Below are 18372 nucleotides of genomic sequence, written 5' to 3' on the forward strand. Positions count from 1 at the left end.
GTTAACATTTCCAGCCCGGCTCACGACAACAGAGAGATTGATAGCAATAAGTTCAAAACCTCAACCGCCAATACAACGGCTGAAAAGCCAAGAAGGCGACGCCATTCTAGGCTAAGACGTGAGCAAGCACTTGGCGGAGAGCCTCGACTCGCTCTGCGGGGCCTGGGAGAAGCTCTCCAAAAAAAATCCTACGCCTGCAGCCCGGCCCGCTCCATTGCATTGCACCGCAGCGCCCGACGGGGGTCCCCAGCAAAGACCTACGACGGAACTTGCAAGCGCTCCCTTCCGCATGTTTACTCGGGAGTAAAGCTGCGTAAGACGGGTCGGACTCCCACGGATGCGCGCGACAGCACCAGCAGCTTTGCGCAAACCGCACTGGGCGGCTGCACTGGCGCCGCTTTGCTCGCTGCTGTCGGGGCGGGGCTGGGACGGTGACGGCCTCCCGGTCCCGCTGGCTCCCTCCCTCCCTCGCGGGCTCCGGTTCCCGTCGTGCTCCGCGGCGTTGGAGGCGGGTTGGAGTTTAAATCCTGCCGGCCAATGAGGAGCGCGCTCGGGGCTCCGTAACGCTCCGGCTCTAGGTTTGAAATTGGTGCAGCCACCGAGCAGAAGCCGTCGGCCGGGTCGCTGTGGCTGCTACTGCTCATCGCTGTCACGGAGCCACGCCGCCGCCATCCTCACCCTCAGGCCCAGCGGGACCGCAGCGCAAGGAGCCTCGGGAGCAGCAGCATCCGAGGAAGGCGTCGGGGATGAGCGCGGCGGTGCCCAGCCGAGGGTCCCGCCCGGGGGCGTCGGCGGCGCCTAGCGGTGGTGCCGGGGGGAGCCGGGCGTCTTCCACGGCGTTGAAGGAGAGCAAGGCCATCCCGGAGGTGCTGCTGGACCCGCGGAGCCGCCGGCGGTACATGCTGGGGCGCTTCCTGGGCAAGGGCGGCTTCGCAAAATGCTACGAGATCACGGACGTGGAGAGCCAGGAGGTCTTCGCGGGCAAGATCGTGCCCAAGTCGCTGCTGCTGAAGGCGCCGCAGAAGGAGAAGATGTCCATGGAGATCGCCATCCACCGCAGCCTCCACCACCGCCACGTGGTCGGCTTCCACGGCTTCTTCGAGGACGCCAACTTCGTCTTTGTAGTTCTCGAGCTCTGCCGGCGGAGGGTGAGGACCCTGGAAGGGGGAGGGCGCGCAAAGGGCGGCGGCCGCGGCGGGCTCGGGGTTCGCTGTTCGACGGGGCTGCCGGAGGGGCGCTGCAGAGCCCCGGGCTGGGGGGGGGTGGGCTTGAAGGGACCGACCCTCTGAGCCCCTGGCTAGGCAGGCCTGGGAACTGCCAGGCCGTAGCCATAGCTTCGGTTTGGCAAGGGGAGGGCGTGGATCCGGTTCCCCAGGCGACGGCCTCTCGGTGGGGTAGGGTGGGCGCCTTTGTTGGCCGCGTTCCCAAGCGACTGGATGTGTCGTTCCAAGTCGCTGTTTTCGGCACTTAGGGGATAATTCAAGCCGTCTCTGAGCACCTGCAGAGTACCTTCCCCGTAATCGCTCCCCACAACCAGCCCCCATCAAACAACAACCAGGCTAGGTGGTCCTTCTCCTTAAGTCTTGGCGTATCTGCTTTGTAGGAAAGGTTCCCTCACTCCAGAAATGGAGGGTTCCATCAATAGCCTTTGCCTTTGACTTAAGTTCAGCTGCTGCTGTCATCTCCCTCCTAAGTTAAACTTATCTGGGGTTATTGGTTTGTTTTATCATGTATTTTGTGTCCTCATCTTGTATTTCTGTGTTGTGAACAGCCCTGTGACCTTTGGATGAAGGGTGGTATACAAATTAAATAAACTGAATAAAGGAAGGCTTGGACCCTTCATCACTCTCTCATCCCTGGCTATGGAATGAGATGACTGGTTCTGAAGAGCCTCACTGAGATCTGGGAAGTTGAGCAATAAATGAAAGCACCAGAGTTTAGCTGTCAGCTTTTAGCTGGGAAAGATGGCCTTGGTGCCTTAGGGGTGATGAAACTGTTAAAAGTTATGGTCCACATTTCAAAGGTCCCAGAAACTGCCTGTAGTCTACCTGTCACCTGTGAACCCCTCTTGCCCGTTGGCTGAGCTGTGGCGATCCTAAAATCATAGAATTGTAGAGTTGGAAGGGATCCCGAGGGTCATCTAGTCCAACCCCTGCAATGCAGGAATCTTAACAAAAAGCTGGGGATGTTTGCAGACCTTGACTTAAAAGGAGGGAGGTTGGTATACCACACAGCTGTTGTGACAGGCACCAAAGGCTGGTGTAAATAGGGAAGCAACATCACATAGGACCCACCCGGAGATGGCAGGAACCCCTGCTGTGAGGTGGAATATGGAGCAGGGAAAGGAGGTTTCAGGTGGGCCTGAGGTCGACAGAAGTAGACTGTGGGCAGAGAAGGTAATATTGGCCTCCTTGCATTTGCCTGCCAGTCAAAACATCAGAAGAGACCCCGCGGCAGAAAGCTGGTGCGGTGTGGTGTTTAGAGTGTCAGACAAGGACCTTGGAAAGCAGGGTTCAAATCCTTACACAGCCATCAAGTGCACTGGGTGTGACCTTGGGCCAGTTGCTACATGTCAACACCTTGCTAAAATCAGTGCTTTGAAAAGCACAATCCACTCTGGTTCCCTGGCCAAACTTTCCAGGGGTGGCGAGAGAGTTGCTGTGAACTGCATCATATTCCATTCCAGCCCCACACTTATTTGTAGGGAGGGGGCAGTCTGTCACTCACTGGACAGAGCTTCCTTGGCATCTCCACCTAGGGCTGGGAATGCCCTCTGCCTGAAACCTTGGAAAGCCGTGGCCTTGTCTGACTCTGTATAGAAAGCGCTGATCTAAATGGACCTGCAGTCTGACGGTCTTCTAATGCAACTTCCTGGAGAGGAGCTCCTACCCGCTTTGGTCAGTCCAGTGACTGTCTCCTTAAGGTGATTTCTCTTTCCTCCCCCCTCTCCAAAGTCTCTTCTGGAGCTGCACAAGCGACGGAAAGCGCTGACGGAACCCGAAGCTCGCTACTACCTGCGGCAGATCATCCAGGGCTGCCAGTACCTTCACAGTAACCGGGTCATCCACCGCGACCTCAAGTTGGGCAACCTGTTCCTTAATGACGACATGGAGGTGAAGATAGGTAAGGGGTTTGTGCAGGGTGGGGGGCCTGGGAATTATATGGCCATGGGCTCACTGCCTGGGGAGGGAGGTTTCCTATCATGCTGCATGTGGAGGGGAAAGAGAGCTTAAGCAGCCTGGACACGAAAAAATTAGATGCCAGCTAGTGCACCAGAACACCTTTGTTTTTGTTCATTTCGCTTGGATGAGGTTCTTACAATCTGATGGTGTAATCTAGGAATTTTAGTGGACTTTATCTGGCTTCAAACTGTAGGGTTGACATATTTTTAAAAATAAGCCAGGACACCCCTGTTGTTGAGTTGTTTTTGTTGTTTTTTTAACAAAAACGCCAAAAACCCCCAGTGATTTTTCAATTGACTTCCCTAAGATCCAGGACAAAGTGCTGCCTTTTGGAAATTCCCCCTGTTATGAACTGAAGTTCTCACCCTGGGCCAGCAGGGGGATACTGTAGATAGTTATGCAAATGAAGGATCGAAAAGTGACGTTCAGTGATTGGATAGTTTTAGAACGTTGCAACAGTTACAATTGTTCTGTAGCTCTATATAAGCAGGCTGACTGAGCTCCTCAGTTTAGTTCTGTTCCAGCTTACAAAATAAAGAGCTGCTTTGGAGAAATCGCTGTGTCGTCTGCTATGTCAACCCACAACTTAACACCCCCCAGAAGTCAATTCCACCTTGAAATCCCGGTAATGTCTGGACGTATGGCAGCCCTACTCCAAATGTGTATATTTGCCTTCTATTGCATTATTTCCCAGGCTGTATGAGTGCTTCTTGGGATGGGACAACTGTCCACTTTCTACCTGTTTGAACAATGACTCTTATTCTTACTCATTTATTACCCACTCATCACCCAAAGGTCTCAGGGTGGGTTTCGGCATTCAAAGCAATATTTTAAAAAAGAATTAAACAGCTTACAACCATATCGTTAGGAACCATCAGTATTGTGGAATGGTACTTTCACCAAGTGCTGCTTGGGTGCAGAGCATGCGCCCTGTACCAAGAGGTGTGACATCTTCTGAAAACCTTGTTTCCTTCTCCCTGTATTTTGAGTTAGGCTGAGGGCTGTAGGTTCCCCAACCATCTTCTCGTGCTTCCAAACTCCCATCAAATTCACAATTCTCCCCTTGCCAGGTTGTGGGAGTGGATTGGAGCATAAAAATATTTATACTGCACCTCTTGAAGTAGCAAATCTGCCTTAAAACAGCACTCTGCTCACTGCAAAAAAGAAAACCTATCCTGTGAGAGTTACAGATAGGTAGCCGTGTTGGTCTGTCATAGTCAAAACAAAATGAAAAAATTTTCTTCCAGTAGCACCTTAAAGACCAACTAGGTTAGTACTTGGTATGAGCTTTCGTGTGCATGCACACTGTATCTGAAGAAGTGTGCATGCACACGAAAGCTCATACCAAGTACTAACCTAGTTGGTCTTTAAGGTGCTACTGGAAGAAAATTTTTTCATTTTGTTTTATCCTGTGAGAGTTCTCCTTGCCAGCGTTCCCCAAACCTTCCAACGTGAAGTGTGTTTGTGTTAAAAATTCCCTGCCCTTTCTTGGGCCTTTACATCACTGACTGCCTCTGAAAAGGAAGCTACTTAGTGCTTCCGTTTGGGGCTCCTTTGCGTAGCCTTGACCAAGGAAGCCTCTGTGTTCCTCCTGTTTGTCCAGGGGACTTTGGCTTAGCCACCAAGGTGGAGTATGATGGCGAGCGGAAGAAGACCCTGTGCGGGACGCCCAACTACATCGCCCCAGAGGTTCTGGGCAAGAAGGGACACAGCTTCGAAGTGGATGTCTGGTCCCTCGGCTGCATCATGTACGTTTTGCTATGTAAGACTTGAGTGGATCTAATGGACACCAGGGGTTTTCCTCATCAATGCTGGTGGGAAATCAGTAGAGGGGAAGTTGGGGTAATGAAGTCAGGTGGTGTTAGAACTTCCAGTCTTTCTCTTCCCTCCACGTTGGATAAAAATGTGATGTCCCGTCCCCCTAAAACACTTCCAGTTTCCTTTCCAGGGGTGCCTCTCACGGGGGAGGGACTTTTCAGGGATGTGCCTGGTTGTATCACTTGTTCTAGGTGGGGATGACTGCCCAGGACAAATACCTTTGGTGTCTTTGCCTAACATGGGAATTCTCGCCCCAAACATCCTGAGAACATCAGTTGGGGTGGGGGGAGGCTGGTTTAGGCACAGCCTGTCTCTGTTCCCCTCTGCACAAACTGGAAGGAAGCGGGGAGATTCTTATGTTCTTCTCCCTCCATCCCCACCTTGGATGTGCTGGGAAGGGGTGAGAAGCAGGGTGGGTCATGCTCTGTGCATTTTGAGGAACAAGAGTTTCAGCGGTGTAAACATGGCTTGTTCCACGAAAGAGGGAGAGAAAGAATGTTTGGGTGGGCAGTGGGCTCTCTAGCGTTCCTCTCCACCCCCAGCACCCACAGTTGATGGATTTCCATATATGGTCTCTCCTTGCAGGTACACTCTCCTGGTTGGGAAGCCCCCCTTCGAAACCTCCTGTCTGAAAGAAACGTACATCCGAATTAAGAACAACGAATACACCATTCCATCGGTACAGCCTTCCCTGGATACGGGAGAGTCTGGAGTTGGGTGGGGTGGGGTCAGAAGTGGGCACCCCTTAACTCCTGAAACTGGAGTTGGCAGCAACTGGGAGGGGGATTTTCATTCAAATTTCTAAGCTGAGTCGTTTTGAGGGCTCAAGGTGGGGTGAATTTGGAGGAAACCATTGAATCTGCACAAAACACAGAACTGAAGCTGCCCCCAAAGCAGTTTAGGGTTATGTCTACACAGCAGAATTCCATTTAATGAACAGAACATCTCCAATGAGCCAAAGTTTCCCCAGTGCTCATTATAAGCTAAAGAGAAGAAGAACACAGTGGTGAATTACTTGGGCCTCTTTTCCCCCCACTGCCGCCTCAACCTCCTACTTTTTGCAGTCCCCACCCACCCAAATTTAGCCATGGTTGCTTGCTTCCTCTCCCCACCCTCCATTTACCTTATCACAAGATTTGAGTACCGTTGAATAACCCCAGAAAGAAAGCCCTGCCCATATGGAACCTAGAATCTGGCCTTGTGCTCTGGGTGAGAGCATAAGAAGTGCCTGCTCTTTTAGGCCAAATAGAGCTGAATCTAGTCCAGCATTCTCTTCTCAAAGTGACCACACAGATGCCCGTTATGGGAAATGTTCAAGCAGGATCTGATCCCAAGAGCCGTCTCCCCTGCTGTGGTTTCCAGCAACTGGCATTCAGAAGCATTGCTGCCTTCAACTGTGGTGGCAGAGTATAGCCATCCTGGCAAATAGTCATTAATAGCCTTCTCCAGGAATTTGCCCAATCCTCATTTCCTGCGGGAGTGAGTTTCATAGTTTAGCCTCGTGCTGTGTAAAGCAGGACATTTTAGCAGCTCAGGCCCTGTTTAGAGCTCATGGCTGTGGGGTTGGTGCGCCTGCCTGTGTCTTGTGTTCGTTCCATTTCCCAACGCTACTCTTCCTCCTTTCCAGCACATCAACCCCATAGCTGCTACCCTCATCCAGAAAATGTTACGGTCCGACCCGGCTGCCCGCCCCACCATTGATGAGCTGCTGACCGATGAGTTCTTCACCACGGGCTACATCCCATCACGGCTGCCCACCACTTGCCTCACGATACCCCCTAGGTTTTCTCTGGCCCCCAGCGGGTTTGATGCCAGCTTGAGGAAGCCTCTCACAGTGGTCAACAAAGGTGAGGGAGTGAGCGGGGGAAGGCTTGGCTACGCTTGCAGCCCAGGTAGTAACTTAATAAGGGGGCTGGGGGAGGAGTGATACAACAACACTTAGAATGTTCCATAAGACTCACCAATAGACAAGGAAAGTGCCTGTACAGTGGTGCCTCGCAAGACGAAATTAATCCGTTCCGTGAGGCTCTTCGTATAGCGGTTTTTTCGTCTTGCGAAGCAAGCCCATTGACAGCTTAGCGGATTAGCGCTATTAGCGGCTTTTAGCGGATCAGCTGATAAGCGGCTTATCAGCGGATCAGCTGATTAGCGGCTTAGGAAAAGGGGGAAAAACCTCACAGGAACTCGCAAGACATTTCGTCTTGCGAAGCAAGCCCATAGGGAAATTCGTTTTGCGAAGCGCCTCCAAAACGGAAAACCCTTTCGTCTAGTGGGTTTTCGTCTTGCGAGGTGTTCGTCTTGCGGGGCACCACTGTACAGTTGTACCTTGGATCCCGAACGCCTTGGAACTCGGACGTTTCGGCTCCCGAACGCCGCAAACCTGGAAGTGATTGTTCCTGTTTGCGAACATTCTTCTGGAACCCGAACATTTGAGAGAGCTTCCACGGCTTCTGATTGGCTGCAGGAGCTTCCTGCAGCCAATCAGAAACTGCAATTTGGTTTTTGAACGTTTTAGAAGTCGAGTGGACTTCCGCAACGGATTCCGTTTGACTTCCAAGGTACAACTGTATTTATTTCATTAAATGTATACACTGCTTGCTTGTAAAAAAACAACCCCAACCTCAAAGCAGTGTACAAAAAATGGTATAACAATAAGATTATCACTAAGAACAATTAGCAACAATAATTTAAGACTTAAGCTAAAATAGTAATGGGCTGAAAACGGATTGAAGCTCGTACCAACTTTCTAAACATCCGGGCCAATGAGAATGGTTTTTAGCAGGCATCTTACAGCGAACATGCCTGCTTGATCTCAGCAGGCAAGGAGCTTCATAATGCAAGTGCCGCCGCACTAAAAGATTGAATACTTACAACTGCGGAAGGGGCATAATGTGGCACCTGTAGCTGTGCCAGTTCTGCCAGCAAAACCCAGGCAAAATGGAGTAAGCCAAACTTGTGGGAAAGGTGTGTGGGTCTGGCTGAGGCTGCACAGGGTGTGATCTCCAACTGGGAAGCTGAGCTCCATGAGCCAAGAGTGGAACAAGGCAGCATGCATCTCTCTCTTTCCTACACAGGACCAGAGAGCCCTGCGCTGGAGAAGGTGCCCGAGAAGGAAGAAGAGGTGGCCCTGCGGGAGCCCAGGAGTCCTGTGGACAGCCACTTGGCTGATCTCCTGCAGCAGCTGACACTGGTCAATGGGTCCAATCCCGCAGAAAGAGCACCCATCAGACAAGGTGTGGTGTGTGTGTGTGTGTGTCTTTTATCTGAGCCAGCCTTCCTTGCCTGCGGGCTTCACTCCCTCTTCCTTAACCTCCATTTGGTAACCACAATTCTCTTTTTCAGAGGAGGCTGAGGACCCAGCCTGCATCCCCATCTTCTGGGTCAGCAAATGGGTGGACTACTCGGATAAGTACGGCCTAGGTGGGTAGTCGACTGGGCACAGCAGCTGTCGGGGGGTGGGGAGTGCACTTTGGGAAACAGAGCCATGAGGCAAAGCGAAGCAGTTGCCTCAGGCGGCAGATCCAACCTCCGAAGAATGTGCTGCCCACCCCTCTCCAGCCTCCTTTTACTCCCTCTCTACCTTCAGCTCAGGGAGGCAGTTGCAAAGGAAGAGGTGGGGAGGGTATTTTGTTTTGCCTCAAGTGGCAACACATCCCAAGTTGGTCCTGTTGGGAACAGACCAAAAACTCACCTATCAATGAGGCACGCCCATGTTCCAAGCTGCCACCCTTACATCTTCTTAATCATTTAAATTTTTATTTTCATGAGAACAAGAATAATAAGGGGGGGAGATACATGGAGGGCAGGGGACGGGGCGAGACACAATTTCAGGAACCGGGGAAGTCCGCAAGATAAAAGAAAGAGTTGCTGGTTCCCTTTATGATGCTAATGTGGTTTTTGTGGCTATACAGATTTTTTTTTTGCATGTCTTTTGCATGACTCAGATTAAAATGTTGGGGGAAATACCAAAAGTAACTGGGAGAATACCAAAAGAAGCCTTGACCTAAATCCAGGGGTGGAACATCTGTCCAGAAATCAAGCGAGATGTTGGCAGGTGGAGCCGTTGGTCAGCGTTTATTCATTCATTTGGGTTCAAACCTTCCTCCCAAAGGAGCCCAGGGTGGCAGGTCTCACTAAGGGGCAGGAGCTTGCAATGAAATTGTGGAGATGTGATGTTATTGTTTGTAGCGCCTGTGGTTAGTTGGTATGAAAGAGGAAAACTCGGAGCTCTGCTTCAAGACCAAAACATCTGCCAAAGCGTGACCCTGGGGCCTCTGAGATCTGGTGGCATAGGGCGGTATACAAATCGATTGATTAACAGATGCAAAGCACCTGCTTTGCGGGCAGAGCCCCTGGCCACTCGGGTGGGAAAGAGTCTTGGGTTCTCTGCGGGAGACAGCTGAGACCACAGAAAGGCAAGATTCTCCTTGGTTTGAAATTAAGGCAGGTTTTGAGTGCTCCCCTCTGTTCTCCGCACCCCAGGCTACCAGCTGTGCGACAACAGCGTTGGGGTCCTCTTCAACGACTCGACCCGCCTGATTATGTACAACGACGGGGACAGCCTGCAGTACATTGAGCAAAATGGCTCTGAGTCTTACTTCAACGCACGTTCCTACCCAGAGGCTTTCAGCAAGAAGGTCAGTGACTCAAGCCTCATGGTGGCGGCTAAATTTGACCATGTGCAAAGTGCCCCTACCCTTGCCACTGAGCAGCTGCCTTTCTGTATCTGAGATGAAGGTGCGAGGGACTTCCGGCCATCACTCGGCCCCAGGGTATTTCTTTTCCTTGCAAAAGAAACCACCGTTTCCATTCTGGGAAAGGGCAGCATCTATGTGAGGTTGGGGGTCTGGTGGCAACAAGAGGGCTGTTGGCTCTTGCTGGCTGCAAGTGGGAGGCTACTTAAGAATTTAAGAGCAACCCTGCAGCTGGGCCAGTGACCCATCTAGTCCAGCATCCTGTGGCCACTGGGGGCCAGCCAGATGCCCCTGTGGGAAACCAGCAAGTCAGATGGGAGCCCAGGAGTCCTCTCCCCTGCTGTGGTTTCCAGCAACTGGTATTCAGAACATTGAATATCTGCAGCATAACCATCATAGCTTATAGCCATCAATAGCTCTCTCCTCCCTGAATTTGTCTAATCTTTTAGAGTCATCTAGGTTGTTGGTCATTTCCGTCTCCTGTGGCAGTGAGTTCCATAGTTTAACTATGCGCTGTGTGAAGAAGGACTTTCTTTTATACTATTCTGGTGTCTGTGTGGCCTAGGGGGGGTTGCATTTAAATCCTGCTGGGCGGAGGATGCCGTTATGAGATCTGGGCTTCTGTTGCCAATAACCTTTTATCAAGCCTTGCTGGAATGTAGCTTTTTGAGGCCTGCCTTTGCTCCGCTGCTGTTTTGCTGACGTGGGCCCTTGTTTTTGTCTCCTGCAGATCACGCTGCTGAGCTACTTCCGCAACTACATGAGCGAGCACTTGCTGAAGGCGGGAGCCAACATCACCCCCCGAGAGGGAGACGAGCTGGCCCGCCTCCCCTACATGTGCTACTGGTTCCGCACTCGCAGCGCCATCATCCTGCACCTGAGCAATGGCACTGTGCAGATCAACTTCTTCCAGGTGACCTAACAGGAGCGGGGAAGCTCCCTCTCCCCACCCTGCCAGCCTGCATGTATTTGGGGGTGGGTTTTGAAGCTAGAAATTATCCCCCCTCTAAAAGGGACAATCAATGGGTTCCTTAGGGAGGAAAGATGGGCTTAGAAGTTGAAATAATAATAATAATAATAATAATAATAATAATAATAATAATGGCTGTCCATGCTGTCAACTGGTTCAGCTTGGGGTGTCACAGGCATCTCTCCTTTAACAGGTTTAATGCTGCCCCCCCCCCCAATACTCTGCCTAAAAGGACCCTGATGGATCTGGTCAATAGCCCATCTAGTCCAGCATCCTGTTCTCACAGTGGCCAACCAGGTGCCCCCTTGGAAATCTGCAAGCATGACCCGAGCACAAGAGCCCTCTTTCCATCTGTGGTTTCCAGCAACTGGCATTCAGGAGCATTGCTGCCTCCAGCTGTGAAAGCAGAGCAGAGCCATCATAGCTAGTAGCCATTGATGGCGTAAAGGTGGAACTGAGAGCAGGCAAAGGAGAGGGACTGTGTGCGAGATGCCTCCAAGGGCACAGAGGAGGATGCCCTGGCTTCTTTGCCTTTGTCTCTCTAAGGGGCAAGATTTGAGTCTCTTTCTACTCTAGTTCCTTTGGCTTCAGAACTCCTCTTGGAATGGTGTTCTGGCTGCTTACAGCAAAGTGCAGGGAATCCTTTCAGCCCAGGGGCCGCATTCCATTCTGGGCAGCCTTCTAGGGGCCACATGTCAGTGGTGGGTGGGGCCAGAGGCAAAAGGGGGCAGAGCAACCAACACAAACTTCACCCTTGTGCAGCAGGCTAGATTTTGACCCCCTCCCTCCTCCACCCAGGTGAGCATGAGGCATGAAAAGAGTTGAAGGGTTCATCCCATCCAGGCGTATCTGAAGCTGGGCCAGTGATGAGGATGGCCTGGGGAGAGTTCTGAGCACAAATGGAGGATTGCATGAAGGCCCTGGGCATGAAATTACCTGCACTGGCTTAAATGGATCTAGAGCAGGGCTCCAGCTGCTTTTGGACTGCAGTTCCCATCCTTGACCACTGGTCCTTCTAGCTAGGGATGATGGGAGTTGTAGTCCAAAAGCAGCTTGAGACCCAAGTATGGGAAACCTTGATCTAGATATTCCTTATATCGGGAATAGCCAGGTTTTTGTGGGCTCCAACTCCCACCCACCTCCCTCCTTGGCCAAGCTGATTCTGCTTTTACAAACTGCTACCTCGCATTGCATTAATGCCACCATCCTAATCCCCTGTGGCTGCCTCTCAGAGCTGAAGGAGCCCAGCTGGTGCTAATTTGCCTCTTGCATGTATTTTCTCCATCCTCTGCCCACAGGACCACACCAAGGTCATCCTGTGCCCCTTGATGGCAGCCGTCACCTACATCAATGAGAAGCGGGAGTTCCGCACCTACAAGCTGAGCCTGATTGAGGAGTTTGGCTGCTGCAAGGAACTGGCCAGCCGCCTCCGCTATGCCCGCACCATGGTGGAGAAGCTGATGAACTCCAAGCAGGGCGTTCCTTGCCCCAAACCTTCTACCTAGCACCTGGCTGCTGTGGTTGTGCAGCAGCGAAGGACTCTCTCGCTGTCTCTTCCAGTTCCAATACCGTTAAGGGCTGCGGCATTCCTGCCTTCCCCTCCCAGCTGGAGTCACCTCTGCCTGGCTGTGTCCTGGCACAGGGGTCAGGCCAGGGAGTGGCTTCTAGTTGGGCGGTGCTCCTTACAGGGGGGCTAAATGCCCCCCCCAGCCCAGCCTAGAAGACTCTTTAATTTTTAAAAAAACAACAACCAAGGATTTGTTTTCTCCCGATTCTGCTGGAGAAAAAGCCCCCATTTCTCCCTCCTCTCAGCCCAGCCCAATGAGGCCTCTGGTGCAACTTAAGAGTTGGGGGTTTCGGTTACACCATGTGAGTTACTTGTACGTGGTCTGTCTGCTGAGCCTTCCTCTTGTGGGCACTCTCCCTCCTCTTCCTGCTGTAGTTAAACTGTCTGGCATTTTGTTCTTTGACTCTAAGCCACCAGACTTTTAAATATTGAAACTAAAGTCTACACCAACTAAACTTTTTGTACATTACTTAATAAAGAAGATTTTCTGGAAGCATTCAGCGGGGTCCTCCACACTGCCTTCTCTACCCTTGTAACTCTGAAAGGGTTCTTTGGCCACTTTTGCACATCACCCTCTAATAGAGTTGCAGGTCCCAAATCCTTGGCTGCCTTTACTCCCTGATGTTTCTTGCCTGGGGCTGCAAGTCTCCTTCCCCATAGAGAACAGGTTCCTAGGGGACATATTGAAATGGCTTCTGCTCTGCTATAAGAAACTGGCCCTTTCGAGCCTTCTCTGCATGGACACATTGGGAGAAGTGGGCCAGGTCCCAAAATGACAAGCCAGAGGATTGGGGCACTATCGAGCAACAAAGGGTTAGTTCTCCTTTAGGTTCAGAAGAGCCACTTCTGCAACTCCTAGAGAAGTTTTAACCTAACTAGGACTGCCCCACAGCTGAGCTCTCCCTCTCAGGTGAAAAACATCCACCAGCCCTTCACAGTTGTGATGCTAGACCTCTGGTCTCCAACTCTGCAGCATTATTCTTAGTTTTGGAGAGATTTAGCAGTGATTGTGCCTAAGCATCATCAGTGTTTCTTCTGCGAAATGGGTATCTTCAGTGCGCACAGCAATTTTAACAGTAAAAAGAATTAAAACTTGCCAACCTTTAACATAGGATGCTGATGCCATGCCTCAGGATGTTTCACAGAGCAAGTGTTGGATACAAACATGAGGAAGATGACCTTTAATATTAATTGCAGGGGAGGAAAAGCAGAAGGGAGCCATTGCTTTCCTGCTGCCCTCCAGCTTATCTGAAGTGAAGCTCTTATCTGCTGCAGGCGGCAAAGCTGTAAGGTGCTGGCACCAAAGATGCACCTCTTTGTCCTGGACCAGGTATGGGGAAACTGGCCTTCCAGATGTTGAACTACAGCTCCCAGCAGCCTTAGAAAGCATGCCCCCAAGGATCATGGGAGTTGTGGTTCAACATCACCTGCAGGGCCAAAGGTGTACCACTCCCCCTTATAGTGAGAAGGTCAGGGCATCCTGAGCAAAGGCGCTTCGAACAGCTGTGATGTGGTTAGCCTCCTACTGGATGCTTGAGGGGAGGTTGCAGCAGCCCAGTATTAGCAACTCATGTTGCTGCCCGAGGACACACACCTGCCTTGAAGGTGACTGGGCTGGCAAATGGCAGCATACATTTAAAGTGATGGTATTACAGAAAGCAAAGAATCCCGGGAGCTGTGATTTGTTAATGGTACTGGGGATTGTTAGACCCCTGCTCCTTGAGCTACAATTGACAATCCCTTTTCTCTGCAAACTGGCAACTGTGGGCCTATGGGGGGAGGGTCTGCTAATGTTACGGATTTAATATGCCATTCGGGCTGAATGTCCTAGAATAAAGGTCAGTCTCATGCCACACCTCCTAACAGCAATTTTCACAAACCTGCTGCCCTCCAAAGGTCCTTTCAGCTCAGTATTGTCTACACCAGGCACCCCAAAACTCAGCCCTCCAGCTGTTTTGGGACTACAGTTTCCATCATCCCTGACCACTGGTCCTGTTACCTAGGGATGATGGGAGTTGTAGTCCGAAAACAGCTGGAGGGCTGAGTTTTGGGGTGCTTGGTCTACATTGACTCGCAGCATTGGCTTTCTGGGGTTTCAGACACTGAGGACTGAACCTGGGACCTACTGATCTGTTCCTGAGCTGGCCTCTCTGTGGCCCCCCACCCCCAGCTCCCGACTCTAATGGCCCACCCACTTGCTTCACCACAGCACTATGAAACAAGGGAGTAACAGTTTATTCTCCAAAACAGGATGACATACTGTATTAAAAACAAGTCACATTCCTTCAAGTTAGAACGGTCTTTAAATAAACAAGCACAGGTGCAAGCACTCTGTCCCGCCAACCCAAACTCCATCCTAATGGATCAGCCCCCAGCCAGGAATGCTGTTAAGGTACAGCAGTAAGTACTATTTCCACCCTACACAAGTCAAGAACAGGCAAGTGGACAATGCCTTGGAAATAGCCAGCTGGAACTGAGTGCCAGGCACCCAAGTTTCCTGCAGAAGTCCGGCCTCCGGAGTCTCCTGTTGGGCTCTGTCCGAGGCCTGGCTTCTGGAAGAGAGCGCCCCCACCCGGTTGCCAAGAGCAGGCTCGGCAGAATCCATGTCCTGGAACGGGCCACCTACAGGGCCAGGAAGCTTGGCACAAAGGGGTGTGTCCTTCCCTCGAGCCGAAACTCTTGCCCTCCGAGACCCAAGTGGCAAGTGGGGGCAAGTGCGCAGTCCGCGGCGGGGGCACCAGATGCAAAACAAGGACACTTGCTTCTGTCGTCCCGCCGGGTTGGACGTGTGTGTCTCTTTTGGGACTCGATTCCCTAGCCTCAACCCACCGGGGAGAGGCGTCTCTGCATGGCTCGCTACTCCGGAGAGGAAAACGCGCTCCGTTTCTTCCTCCTGCTTCACTCGTGCTCGACGACATTCGCTTCCTCGGCCGCCCCGTCGGCTGCCTACGATGAAAGGGGCGCCGCAGCGGCCGCTGGGCTTCCTCCGACGCTCCGGCTAGCAGATGGCGCAGTTGGGGCTCTTGCTCGGGCGTCGCCGCGTGGACGCCGTCGGCTCCTTGGCCAGCGGGTCGGGGATGGAGCGGCGCCGGAGGGCCGGACTGAGGCGCCCGCTGAGCACGTCGACTTGGCCCAGCAGCTCCTGGAAGAGCCCGACCACGTTGCAGCCCTGCTTGGCTGACGCCTCGACGTGGCGAGCGCCCCACTCGCGCTGCACTGTGGCGTTGGCCAGGCGGTCGCTGTTGCCCGCGGCCGGGCCCAAGTCGGACTTGTTGGCGACCACCACGAGGCGGACCGGGGCGCCTGGTTTGGCTTCCAGGATCTCATCGCGCAGCCGCTGCAGCTCCTCGAAGGAGCCCGGCTCGTGGGGCGAGTAGACGAGGGCGAAGACGTCGCCGTGTTGGATGCAGAGGCGGCGCATGGCCGGGAAGCTGTAGCTGCCGCTCGTGTCCAGCAGCTCCAGGCGGAGGCGCAGCGCCGGGCCCGGTGGCTCCAGGTCCAACTCCAGCACGTGCAGTTCCTCCACGGTGCGACGGTGGCGGGCCTCGAAGGCGTCGTGCAGGAAGCGGCGGATCAGCGCCGTCTTACCCACGCCCGCTGCGCCCAAGAACACCAAGCGCACCCGGGCCTCTGGCTTTAGCGACATCGTGGAGCTGTTTATCTCTGGTCGGTCCGCTACGACGGGGCGGCCGCTTTATCTGCTGAGGCTGCAGCCCGCGGCCAATCGAACAGCCGGAGGAGGGGCTCAGGCGGGCCGGTCTGCGGTGGGAGGGGCTGCCTGCTGGCCGCCCGCCAGCCCGGGCAATTGTTTGCCTCGCGGTCGCGCCCCGAAAGGCTCTGCGCTCAGGGAGCCGAGCACGCGCTAAGGGGCTTCTCAGCATTGGCAACAGGACTTCGCTGCGTGGTTTCCCCTTCCCCGCACAAAAGACTTCTAGGGTAAGCCTCTGTTCTGGGTTGGGTTTTTTTGTTTTTGTTTTTACAGATGGCAGCAGACTGGTGCAGTTTTTGACACAGCAAATCACTTCCAAACACTTAGAGGTGATGGATGATTTAAGCAAGATATAAATCCTGTTCGCAACAAATAATGGGTATTCTCTCAGCATTAGCCCCCTGTATCTGCAACAGGGGTGTGTCACTGGCCCACCTTACAAAGGTGTTGTGAAGCTTGCTTTCCTAGGCAAAGCACTTTGAACACACCAAAGAACTTATTACAGTACTAATAATACCCAAAGCTGCATACAGGCTGCACACACATGGTACATTTAAAGCACCCCCAACTCCTGTAACTTACCCCTTAGGTAAAGGCAAAGGGACCCCTGACCATGAGGTCCAGTCACAGACGACTCTGGGGTTGTGGCGCTCATCTCGCTTTATTGGCTGAGGGAGCCAGCGTACAGCTTCCAGATCATGTGGCCAGCATAACTAAGCTGCTTCTGGTGAACCAGAGCAGCACATGGAAATGCCATTTACCTTCCCGCCGGAGTGGTACCTATTTATCTACTTGCACTTTGACGTGCTTTCGAACTGCTAAGTTGGCAGGAGCAGGGACCAAGCAATGGGAGCTCACCCCGTCATGGGAATTCAAACTGCCGACCTTCTGATCAGCAAGCCCTAGGCTCTGTGGTTTAACCCACAGCGCCACCCCTTACAAAGCTACAATTCCCAGCACCCTTAACAACCTACAGTTCCTAGGATCTGGTGTGAGTGTGGTTTAATTTGGTGTGAGTTTCTGGTAAAGGAGGGACTTGACCCCTGGCGTGCGGTCCATGGGCATAGCCAAGATTTATGTTAGGGGGCAGGCTTCATGCTGGAGGGAGCAGAACCTCAGTTAAGTATTTTTATTTATTTATTTGATCTGGGCCCCTTGGCTATGCCCATAGTGCTCTCTGAGTGACCTTAAGCTTGGACGCCACCAGCATCTCTCCTCTCCACCCTCAGTGCAAGGAGTGAGCCTTTGTCCAGTTTTGGCCAACACTTTCTCCTTCTATAGTGGAAAGGGAAACAGACAGACTTGGTCTTACACTGCAATGCTTTCGAAATGTATTTATTTATTAACTGCAGTGGCCAAGAAAGCCTGGGGCATGTGTGGCATCTCAGCCTCTCAAGGCAGAAAAATTAATTCCCTGGGAAGGGAGTTATCCACAGATGGAAAACTTCCCTTCTGCCAACAACCTTGGCTTGGAGTGCCCAGAAGGAAAACATTTGTAGAGTCCTAGGATGAGAAACTGGGTCAGGTTTACTGGGACAGGAACAGGGGGTGCTTAGAGATGCCAGTGCCAGGAGCTGCAAGTTGTCTTTTTTTATATATAAATGTTTATTAAGATTTTTTAAATACAAATTCAAAAGTAATCACCAATATAGCATATATCATAACATATTTTCAAAACCTCTTTGGACTCCCTCACATCTCCCGCTCCCACTTACATCGTCTTAAGTTTTAACCAGCAAATTATCGTCTTATTTAAATTCTTAAATCCCATTCTTTTAAACATAATCTAATCGTTCTCCCAATGGTTTATATTTTCCTCGATCTACTTATCATCCTAATTCCATCTAATTTAGTGGTGGTCAATTATTTATGATCTAGCATCCTTCTTAACATTCAACCAAATTACAATACTTTTTTAAATAAGTCTTAAATTTCTTCCAGTCTTCTTCGACCTTCTCTTCTCCCAGGTCTCGGATTCTGCCAGTCATCTTGGCTAGTTCCATATAGTCTATCAGCTGCATCTGCCACTCTTCCAGTGTGGGTAGATCTTGGGTTTTCCAGTGCTTAGCGATAAGTATCCTTGCTGCTGTTATTGCATACATAAAATGCAAGTTGTCTTAACTGAGAAGTGATGCTTTGTCAGGCTGTCCTCAGAGTCCTGCCAGAGCTACAGGGATGGTGCATTTTGTCCTGCCCTGCCATACTAACTCTAGCAAAGGAAGAGTGTGTTTCACATCCCCTCCCTTGCTTCCCCTCCCCACAAAAAAACCTTTTAAAAGCTGCCCCACTCTGATGGTTTCTGGAACCATTCATCTGTGCCCCCTCCCAACAAAATGATGCAATTCAGCGGCCGGTGTTAGACTTGGATGGGAGGTTGTCTGCAGTCAGGTCCAACTCATTGTGCACCTCCAGGCAATAATGAAAAGAAGTGG

At 51.9% G+C, this 18372-nt stretch overlaps 2 protein-coding genes across 2 annotated transcripts; one reads left to right on the forward strand and one right to left on the reverse strand.

Moving 5' to 3' along the window:
• Nucleotides 1-505: 505 nt before the first annotated feature.
• Nucleotides 506-12727, forward strand: PLK1 (polo like kinase 1). Its single transcript, XM_079953612.1, has 10 exons — nt 506-1148; nt 2955-3123; nt 4786-4930; nt 5586-5679; nt 6628-6847; nt 8075-8233; nt 8343-8420; nt 9483-9637; nt 10425-10607; nt 11963-12727. The coding sequence occupies exons 1-10, from the start codon at nt 747-749 to the stop codon at nt 12167-12169; spliced, it is 1812 nt and encodes a 603-aa protein (XP_079809738.1). The 5' UTR covers nt 506-746; the 3' UTR covers nt 12170-12727.
• A 1723-nt stretch (nt 12728-14450) lies between these two features.
• LOC307202590 (ras-related protein Rap-2c-like) lies at nt 14451-16167 on the reverse strand. The gene has a single exon (XM_079952692.1). The coding sequence runs from the start codon at nt 15875-15877 to the stop codon at nt 15230-15232; it is 648 nt and encodes a 215-aa protein (XP_079808818.1). The 5' UTR covers nt 15878-16167; the 3' UTR covers nt 14451-15229.
• Nucleotides 16168-18372: the final 2205 nt, after the last annotated feature.

The sequence above is a fragment of the Podarcis cretensis genome, assembly GCF_951804945.1.
Source record: "Podarcis cretensis genome assembly, chromosome: 14".
NCBI lineage: Eukaryota > Metazoa > Chordata > Lepidosauria > Squamata > Lacertidae > Podarcis > Podarcis cretensis.

Excerpts from the sequence above, each read along its gene's own strand:
- PLK1 (XM_079953612.1), top strand. The coding sequence starts at position 747 with ATGAGCGCGGCGGTGCCCAGCCGAGGGTCCCGCCCGGGGGCGTCGGCG. Across the intron at positions 5,680-6,627 it reads ACGAATACACCATTCCATCG|CACATCAACCCCATAGCTGC; the intron begins GTACAGCCTTCC and ends CCTCCTTTCCAG. Across the intron at positions 8,421-9,482 it reads CTCGGATAAGTACGGCCTAG|GCTACCAGCTGTGCGACAAC; the intron begins GTGGGTAGTCGA and ends TCCGCACCCCAG.
- LOC307202590 (XM_079952692.1), bottom strand. The coding sequence starts at position 15,877 with ATGTCGCTAAAGCCAGAGGCCCGGGTGCGCTTGGTGTTCTTGGGCGCA.